The following is a 10016-nucleotide window of genomic DNA, read 5'->3' as shown; positions in this document are numbered from 1 at the left end:
AGCCACGCTTAACTAAACTGTGGATGAGAAGTGAGAATGTACGGTCTGATGCAAAGATGGAAGTTTTACGGGACAGAAATACAGGATGTGTAATCATTGACTCACTCCAACTCTACAGATGTAGGATCTTAATTTGATCACTCTTTTGTTGCTGAGTATTGTCCATCGACAGCAGGAAATGCAAACTTGTAGTGTATTTTAGTTTTTAAAAGGCTTCTAAAGTTAGTAATTTCCACTTGATTTGCCCTAACAAAAAATGTATCAAGCCATACTAAACTGTCCATTAATTATAATCCACATAATAATTCACATTTCCTGTTGCTGCAGGATTATTTTCCTGCTGTAGAAAACTGGCTCAAATTAAGATCCTAAATCTGTATATCGGAAAACCCTGTGTCTTTTACAGGTTGGTCCAGTTTATGTTACCCTAGGGCAGAGTGAAAGCAGAAGTAGGACTGATCTCTCTCTTACACAATGTGATTTGGTGTTTACAGTCTGTTTTCAATAGGAACTAAACATCATTAGATTTGGAGTTTTTCTAACCACAGTTCAACCTACTGAAGCCTGAAGAGACACCCACACCGACCCTCACTGGGCAACATTACCTACAGTACTCTTACATGATCAACTGACAATGATATTTAAAATCTCAGACACCCATAAACTTCCCATGGAACTGATTGTTTAAAAAGACTCCAGTTCTACCTGGTACACAAGGTTGTCAATCACTTCTCTCATTCTCCAAGTTCAGATCTTTATCAGATCAAATCCACAGTGGACTGGGGAATGAATGAATGGTGTGCTCTGAGAGTAGAGCTGATCCATCTAGTCTTTATTATAGAAAAACAGGTATCCAAATAGTCACAGGACAGAGGATTGAGGAACACCATGTGCTGCTTCCATAAACCTCTGATATAAAACATGTTATTGTGTACCATATAAGGTTACATAACTGAGACATTTCGTCTGTATTTGTTGTTGATCAGTTGGACCGTCTGACCTGGAAGTACCTAATAAAACACCATACAGCCCTAGGATCAGGATCGTAACTACAACGGCCTTGATACAACCGTCGCTCTGTTCTTTTAGTATGACAGTGTGTGTTAACCAGCACTGTCTTTGCCTCCTGACCTGGAGGAGAATTGCAACGTCACTGTGTGTTTATATGTGACATTGCAATGCTCATTCTGCTGAGCTTCCTCGTTTGAATCACATTTCATAAAGTACTTCACCTGCAAGTCCCAGGTGTGCTGGTGTCCATCCATATAGTACATATAGAACAGTCTTTTCTCTATGGGGGTATCTCTTTCTCTTGTCATCAAATCTACTGAACAAAGTCTTAGTGTAGTTTATAAAGTAAGGCGCAATCCTCAATATTTGCTGCTGATGATATATTCCCATTAATTATTGAAGAATATAACTTCTAAATGCAGTCATGAGCTTTTAGTACAACTGATAACCCAAACTGGGATAGTCTTAGTCCGTTGTTTGTGTTTGTTGTCATTTGAGTCTTTGTTAATGCGAATGATCTGAAAAACAGGACAGTAAAGGCTCACAGGGTGATAGCTACCTTTATTCACAGACAGACACTTCACAGATAAAAATGTCAACCGGTACAGTAACTTAGTCAGAGGCAGGCCAGAACAAAAGGTTAAACAGCTTGTCAGAGTCCCAAATGGCACCCCGTTCCCTATATAGTGACTACAAAGGAAATAGGGTTCCATTTGGGACGCGGCCATTGTCCGATAACATTCCAGTCATGGGAGAGGTGCACAATGCATACAGTGTCAGTCATTTTGTGTAGGGACTGGAGTTTGTCCTGAACATACAGTGGGGAGAACAAGTATTTGATACACTGCCGATTTTGCAGGTTTTCCTACTTACAAAGCATGTAGAGGTCTGTAATTTTTATCATAGGTACACTTCAACTGTGAGAGACGGAATCTAAATCCAGAAAATCACATTGTATGATTTTTAAGTAATTAATTTGCATTTTATTGCATGACATAAGTATTTGATACATCAGAAAAGCAGAATTTAATATTTGGTACAGAAACCTTTGTTTGCAATTACAGAGATCATATGTTTCCTGTAGGTTTGCACACACTGCAGCAGGGATTTTGGCCCACTCCTCCATACAGACCTTCTCCAGATCCTTCAGGTTTCGGGGCTGTCGCTGGGCAATACAGACTTTCAGCTCCCTCCAAAGATTTTCTATTGGGTTCAGGTCTGGTGACTGGCTAGGCCACTCCAGGACCTTGAGATGCTTCTTACAGAACCACTCCTTAGTTGCCCTGGCTGTGTGTTTCGGGTCGTTGTCATGCTGGAAGACCCAGCCACGACCCATCTTCAATGCTCTTACTGAGGGAAGGAGGTTGTTGGCCAAGATCTCGCGATACATGGCCCCATCCATCCTCCCCTCAATACGGTGCAGTCGTCCTTTCCCTTTTGCAGAAAAGCATCCCCAAAGAATGATGTTTCCACCTCCATGCTTCACGGTTGGGATGGTGTTCTTGGGGTTGTACTCATCCTTCTTCTTCCTCCAAACACGGCGAGTGGAGTTTAGACCAAAAAGCTCTATTTATGTCTCATCAGACCACATGACCTTCTCCCATTCCTCTTCTGGATCATCCAGATGGTCATTGGCAAACTTCAGACGGGCCTGGACATGCGCTGGCTTGAGCAGGGGGACCTTGCGTGCGCTGCAGGATTTTAATCCATGACGGCATAGTGTGTTACTAATGGTTTTCTTTGAGACTGTGGTCCCAGCTCTCTTCAGGTCATTGACCAGGTCCTGCCGTGTAGTTCTGGGCTGATCCCTCACCTTCCTCATGATCATTGATGCCCCACGAGGTGAGATCTTGCATAGAGCCCCAGACCGAGGGTGATTGACCGTCATCTTGAACTTCTTCCATTTTCTAATAATTGCGCCAACAGTTGTTGCCTTCTCACCAAGCTGCTTGCCTGTTGTCCTGTAGCCCATCCCAGCCTTGTGCAGGTCTACAATTTTATCCCTGATGTCCTTACACAGCTCTCTGGTCTTGGCCATTGTGGAGAGGTTGGAGTCTGTTTGATTGAGTGTGTGGACAGGTGTCTTTTATACAGGTAACGAGTTCAAACAGGTGCAGTTAATACAGGTAATGAGTGGAGAACAGGAGGGCTTCTTAAAGGAAAACTAACAGGTCTGTGAGAGCCGGAATTCTTACTGGTTGGTAGGTGATCAAATACTTATGTCATGCATACAATGTGATTTTCTGGATTTTTGTTTTAGATTCCGTCTCTCACAGTTGAAGTGTACCTATGACAAAAATTACAGACCTCTACATGCTTTGTAAGTAGGAAAAACTGCAAAATCGGCAGTGTATCAAATACTTGTTCTCCCCACTGTATATGCACCATCAGGATAAACTATGGGCCCCTTAACAAAACAATGATTTATCAGTAACAAATACAGGTTGGTGGATAAATATTTGGTTAAGAGTAGCTGAGAACAAGTGGTGACTGGGTCAAATGAACATATTCACATCAGATACACTTTTTCATATGTGACGTCACATTTTGATCACACTGTAACTCATAAAATCTCCATGGTCAGTAATACAACCCTTGGTTTGGTTATACATTAAACAGCATACCATCTACTATCATCTTCTACATTAAACAGCATACCATCTACTATCATGTTCTACATTAAACAGCATACCATCTACTATCATCTTCTACATTAAACAGCATACCATCTACTATCATGTTCTACATTAAACAGCATACCATCTACTATCATCTTCTACATTAAACAGCATACCATCTACTATCATCTTCTACATTAAACAGCATACCATCTACTATCATTTTCAACATTAAACAGCATACCGTCTACTATCATGTTCTACATTAAACAGCATACCGTCTACTATAATGTTTTACATTAAACAGCATACCATCTACTATCATGTTCTACATTAAACAGCATACCATCTACTATCATGTTCTACATTAAACAGCATATCATCTACTATCATGTTCTACATTAAACAGCAAACCATCTACTATCATACAACACTTTTCTACATTTGTCAGTAAACTAAATGTAACACATTCATCAACTTTGAATCTCACACAAAAAAACTTACAATATCAAGGATTGTAGCAAAAACGAAATGGTGCAGATATCATATTAGGTGGACAGTAGTTATCTATTGAGTCTAATGCACATTGAACCCATTACTATACAAGATACGTGTCCTACTTAGTAAAACCATAGACATCTCACAGTGGAAGAGCCGGAGGGAGTGCCTTGTGGCCACAGTGCAACAACGGCAGAAGATACAAGAAACTAAATCTAGCACTTAAATCCAATACAATCACATGGGTTTCTGCTACAACAGTAACAGTAGTCAAAGTCAACAGAACACAGTGTCCACAGTGATTCAGTCTGCTACAGTACATGAAGACACTGGGAAAGAAATGCTAAGGGTTCGTTTCAACTCTTTAAACGTAGTGTACGCACATCCAGTCACTTTTAAGTGCTGGATTTAAAAAATCAAGTCATGAAATCCAGAGAGATTCCCACACACTTTGTCAGGCTTTGACAAAGAGCTTCGGGTCGAAATGTTGCACAATAAACTGGGGGAGCATTCATCAGGTCATCAGGCAGTGTCTGCCTTCATTTCATTAGTTTCAACTCAATCAGAGCCATAGAGAGAGATATAAGTCTCTATGAATGGTTCTGAACTCCACCACACTCTGCACTACATCCCCAAAGGCATTGTGACCTCACACAGCACCACAGGAAGCAGGAAGAGGCCCAGCCAACCCTGTAGAGGGCTTTTACACCTGCCACGATGACTCAATCTACCTGCAGCAGGCCATCGTTTCACACACTGTGCCTTTAATGTCAGCTCAAGGAGGACCTTGGTTCGGTGGAGGAGAAATTAACCTTGGAGCTGCCTACAGATGCTTGTCAGTTCACCTCCATACTTGTGTACTCACATACACACACTCACAGCAGGCATGCACACACACACAACACACACACACACAACACACCCTTTACTGGTCCTCATCCCCAGAGTGCCAGGTGAGTTTCTCCTCGTAGAAGGCTACGACCACCTGAGGACACCTGGCGCTGGCCTCCCTAGCTGACAGCAGGGCCACCTCATCACAGTTCTTCCTGTACAGACACACAGGGATACAGGCCATTATTGGAATTATTATACCTTCCCTATGACATATGATTACATAGATAATATACATGATATTACACATTACACATGTAAAGAGAGCTCATTATAAACAACAGAGGGGGGGGAGATAATGTCTACTTTTTTCTGTTTGTCAGAGTAAATCATTATAACTACTTTGGTGCTGTTGTACAACCAAAAGTCTTTACCAGAAATGACTAGTAGGATTGAGGAATGTAGCCTACACTAGTCTGTTGCTGCCTGGCATACAGTCAGGAAGACAAGAAGAACCAGTTGTGTGACACAGAGTTTTTATTTGGGCCAATTGGCTTTTAGAACATTCTAAATACAACAGACAACATCTGCCAACTTTGGAATGTTGGTGTTTGTTGGAGTTTGTTGTGGCAGTATGCAAGCGGTTAACTGTACCATTTGACGAGGAACATGAGCTCTCCGTGTCTGTCTGTGGAGCCGATGATGCGTTCAGGTTCCAGGGGGCAGGTGAGGGTGAGGTCAGTAGGAGATACAGACTCCTGGTCAGCTGGCTCCTGGAGGTCATTTTGTCTCTGCTTGCTGTACACCTGCTGGGAGGACAACACAACACAGCTGACCTGTCAGAGGGATCTCCTGTTGTGATCAGTTAGTGGAGCGTTATAACACAGCTGACCTGTCAGAGGGATCTCCTGTTGTGATCAGTTAGTGGAGCGTTATAACCCAGCTCCCAGCTGACCTGTCAGAGGGATTGACTCGGTACCGGTACCCCCTGTATATAGCCTCGTTACTGTTATTTTACTGTGTTACTTTTTATTTTATTTTTTACTTTATTTGATTTAGTAAATATTTTCTTAACTCTATTTCTTGAACTGCATTGTTGGTTAAGGTCTTGTAAGTAAGCGTTATAACCCAGCTGACCTGTCAGAGGGATCTCCTGTTGTGATGAGTTGGTGGAGCGTTATAACCCAACTGACCTGTCAGAGGGATCTCCTGTTGTGATGAGTTGGTGGAGCGTTATAACCCAACTGACCTGTCAGAGGGATCTCCTGTTGTGATGAGTTGGTGGAGCGTTATAACCCAGCTGACCTGTCAGAGGGATCTCCTGTTGTGATGAGTTGGTGGAGCGTTATAACCCAGCTGACCTGTCAGAGGGATCTCCTGTTGTGATGAGTTGGTGGAGCGTTATAACCCAGCTGACCTGTCAGAGGGATCTCCTGTTGTGATCAGTTAGTGGAGCGTTATAACACAGCTGACCTGTCAGAGGGATCTCCTGTTGTGATCAGTTAGTGGAGCGTTATAACACAGCTGACCTGTCAGAGGGATCTCCTGTTGTGATGAGTTGGTGGAGCGTTATAACCCAGCTGACCTGTCAGAGGGATCTCCTGTTGTGATGAGTTGGTGGAGCGTTATAACCCAGCTGACCTGTCAGAGGGATCTCCTGTTGTGATGAGTTGGTGGAGCGTTATAACCCAGCTGATGGTTTTTTCATCATTCTATAGAACTATGTGGAAGCTCAGTGCCAGTCGTGGAAAGTGGAAACATTGACTCCAAGGGGACAATGAAACATGTCTATATCTAGAACAGAATGTCTGGAACATGTGGATATCATTCTGGAATTAGAATGCCTCCTTCCTGGTTCTATTCCTATATCAGTCTGCTGAGGTAACTTTTCCACATTATTGTGGAGCTTTTATCATAATATAACAAATGTGCATTTTTGGGTACCGGTATTCTTATTCTATACCATGATCATATAGTAGTGGACCTACATACACACAATGATCTAGAGATCAGTCTTCTATTGAGATGAATAAACACAATGAGCTAGAGATCAGTCTTCTATTGAGATTAATAAACACAATGATCTAGAGATCAGTCTTCTATTGAGATGAATAAACACAATGATCTAGAGATCAGTCTTCTATTGAGATTAATAAACACAATGAGCTAGAGATCAGTCTTCTATTGAGATTAATAAACACAATGATCTAGAGACCAGTCTTCTATTAAGATTAATAAACACAATGAGCTAGAGATCAGTCTTCTATTGAGATTAATAAACACAATGAGCTAGAGATCAGTCTTCTATTGAGATTAATTAACAAGGATCTGATGTAGCCGACCTGTCTGTCATCCCAGACCTCAGTCACTCTGTCATCCCAGATCTCGGTCACTTTGTAATCCGAGATCTCAGTCACTCTCTCATCCCAGATCTCAGTCACTCTCTCATCCCAGATCTCAGTCACTCTGTCATCCCAGATCTCAGTCACTCACAATCTCAGTCTCTTGTTCTGCCAGTTCCTCTTTGGGGACTAGCTCTGGTTCCACCGGCCGTAGGTTCTCTTCCTCAACCTGATTCTCTCCAGACAAACAGAGGTTTCTCAGGAACTCTTCTATCAGTTCAGGACAGACCAAGTTGTCCTCCGGTTCCCAGGTGTTGTCAGCACTAGTGGCAGAGGCAGAAACAGTGTGAGTATGTCTATGTACAGCAAACTTCTAATATTAGCCATTGAAGACATGAATGGAATTCATAGACAACTCTTAATAACTAGTCTAGGATACACATTATACGTCCCAAATTGCCCCCTATTCCCTATATAGTGCACTAATGTGTAATTATTTTCAAAGAGTAGTGCGCTAGAGAATAGGGTGCCATTTGGGAGGAACCATGGTCTATCCAACTGTGTTGAAATGCTCTCCTTACTCAGTGAATCCTTTCCACTTCAGATAGTACTCTACTCTTCCATTGGAGACCCTTCTACGGATGATCTTCTCAACCACGAACTCCTGGACGACTGGGGGTGTTGTTGTTGTTGTTGGTGATGGTGTTGTTAATGGTGGTGGTGTTATTACTGTTGTAGTTATTGTCTCTGTCTTCCTCTGTTTCACATTCTGCTTCTTTCTCATTCTAACCTGCAGGGGGGAAATATATACTTTAGTTAAGTGTAATTCAGAACAATATTATTCCGGAAAATGTAGTAGCCTATTGAATTGTGTATTGGTGAAGAGGCTATGGCTGTATTCACCCCTCATCATAAAGATTACGTTAAATCGTTCACGTAACGTTATTACAATGTAACGCGAGCACAATATCGAGGTCCAGACAGAATATCGTCGTCATTATCATCATCATCATCATCATCATCATCATGTGGTTACATTGTAACGTCTAGCAGCCTCCGGTAAACGGGTAATCGACAGATAGGCTAGCGCGTCGTCTTTCTACATTGAAATCGCGCGTTCTGTACACATCTACTGTTTGATACACATCTATTGCTATTTCCTAGACAATTGTTTACCGCGGGTGCGCTGGTGAAATTACTAGAGGCTGCAACACTGCAGACAGCAGTCACTGACAAACATACACTAACTAGACGACTTACAGTAAATGTATCGTATGATGAACGCAAATGTAGACTAGACTACATGTCGAAGGATATTACTAATAAACACGTACGCTTTCAGTCCAACTTTGGCTGTGGCAGAAATACGCTACGCTGTAGCATACGCTGGAGCACGCCGATACAAAAACAATTGAAATGTATCCCGTCGTTCGTCAGATGCTTAACCAAATGCAACAATCTTCCAGTGTGTTTACAAAAACTTTTAATGAATGAGTTAAATAAAGATGGCCGGGTTGGGTGCTCGGAGGAAGTGGTTGCCAAGGGAAGAGGTCAAGTCACAAAAACCGGGAAGAGACAACGCGACATCCGCCAATCACAGACGGATCCGATTGTCTGCTCTGTCTACAGTGGGAACTCGCATGGGCTTACTACTGTGTAATGTAATAGTAGGATTTGGCTACATGCTATAATGATGATTGCTGATAGACGACGGGCATGAGGGACAGAAGTTGCCTACACTATTAAAATAAAGTGTTTTGTAACACTAACACTAGTGGGAACTGAGCTGCCACCAACGTTAAGGAGACGAAACCTTAACTTTGGTGAAGTTTTGAAACACATGGGTGTAAGGTGTTATGAGACAGATTTAAGGTGTAGCCTACAGAAACATTCATCATAAGGTGTTCTGAAACATGACGTGGTGTGTTGTAACGCCACATAGTCATAGGAAGACCTTGCCAGAGACTGGGAGCACTAACCAGGTAAATAATGAAAACACTATTATGATGTTTCGAGTCCTGTTTCATGTAGAATTAGACCCCTTCTCTTTTGATGTCGTTTCCTCGATCTAAAGCTCCTAAACACTATCATTGTGTTTCGAATCCTGTCTAGTGTACCATTGGAACCCTTCTTCTGGAGTTTCCAAATACTGTAAACGGGAGTCCCTCCTCTTATTGTATATTCCCTGCTTGTCACGGTCGTCTATGTCGTCCAAGTATGACCAAGGCGCAACGTGTCCAAGAAACATGACTTTATTTAGCAAAGTAACCAAAATCCAAAACAAAAGACGACTCAATGAAGTCCACGGTACACAGACCGAAAACGGAACAAAAACCCACAAAACCAAGGAGAAACCACACAGTATAAATATGGCTCCCAATCAGAGATAACGAGCCGACAGCTGACACTCGTTACCTCCGATTGGGAGTCATATGACTAATCAAGCACAATCACCAAACATAGAAATCAACAACCTAGACACCCCAACATAGAAATACACCCAAACAAATGAAAATGAACAACCCTGGCTCAAATATCAAAGTCCATGGAGCCAGAGTGTCACAGTACCCCCTAAAGGTGCGAACTCCGGGCGCACCAACATAAGGACTAGGGGAGGGTCTGGGTGGGCGTCTGTCCACGGTGGCGGCTCTGGCCCCCGGGTCGTGATCCCCCACCCCACCACAGTCACAACCTGCTTCAGTAGCCTCCTCCCAAT

At 42.5% G+C, this 10016-nt stretch overlaps 2 protein-coding genes across 5 annotated transcripts in view; both read right to left on the bottom strand.

Annotated features, from left to right (window-relative positions):
* LOC121556579 (sorting nexin-10) overlaps nucleotides 1-12 on the bottom strand; it is a 2791-nt gene extending 2779 nt beyond the window's left edge. Inside the window, exon 1 of the mRNA XM_041870457.1 lies at nucleotides 1-12. This exon is cut by the window's left edge and continues 136 nt beyond it. The gene's annotated coding sequence lies outside the window, so the exon portion shown is untranslated.
* Nucleotides 13-3329: 3317 nt separating this feature from the next.
* LOC121556569 (chromobox protein homolog 3-like) lies at nucleotides 3330-8837 on the bottom strand. Of its 4 annotated transcripts, none has more exons than XM_041870444.1 (5): nucleotides 8635-8837; nucleotides 7882-8090; nucleotides 7452-7623; nucleotides 5613-5767; nucleotides 3330-5173 (listed from the first exon to the last, which is right to left on the bottom strand). In XM_041870444.1, exons 2-5 carry the CDS (start codon nucleotides 8082-8084, stop codon nucleotides 5053-5055), a joined length of 651 nt encoding a protein of 216 aa, XP_041726378.1. In that variant the 5' UTR covers nucleotides 8085-8090; nucleotides 8635-8837; the 3' UTR covers nucleotides 3330-5052. The 4 variants fall into 4 exon arrangements, with proteins under 4 accessions (XP_041726378.1, XP_041726381.1, XP_041726379.1 ...); XM_041870447.1 differs by having other exon boundaries at nucleotides 5613-5764; XM_041870445.1 differs by having other exon boundaries at nucleotides 8561-8645.
* Between the last annotated feature and the right edge of the window lie 1179 nt (nucleotides 8838-10016).

Source organism: Coregonus clupeaformis, unplaced genomic scaffold (genome assembly GCF_020615455.1).
Source record: "Coregonus clupeaformis isolate EN_2021a unplaced genomic scaffold, ASM2061545v1 scaf0064, whole genome shotgun sequence".
Taxonomy (NCBI): Eukaryota; Metazoa; Chordata; class Actinopteri; order Salmoniformes; family Salmonidae; genus Coregonus; species Coregonus clupeaformis.
This window is presented reverse-complemented; position numbering and strand designations above follow the sequence as displayed.

Excerpts from the sequence above, each read along its gene's own strand:
- LOC121556569 (XM_041870444.1), bottom strand. The coding sequence starts at position 8,084 with ATGAGAAAGAAGCAGAATGTGAAACAGAGGAAGACAGAGACAATAACT. Across the intron at positions 7,624-7,881 it reads AAGTGGAAAGGATTCACTGA|TGCTGACAACACCTGGGAAC; the intron begins GTAAGGAGAGCA and ends CTCTGCCACTAG. Across the intron at positions 5,174-5,612 it reads CTCATGTTCCTCGTCAAATG|GAAGAACTGTGATGAGGTGG; the intron begins GTACAGTTAACC and ends GTGTCTGTACAG.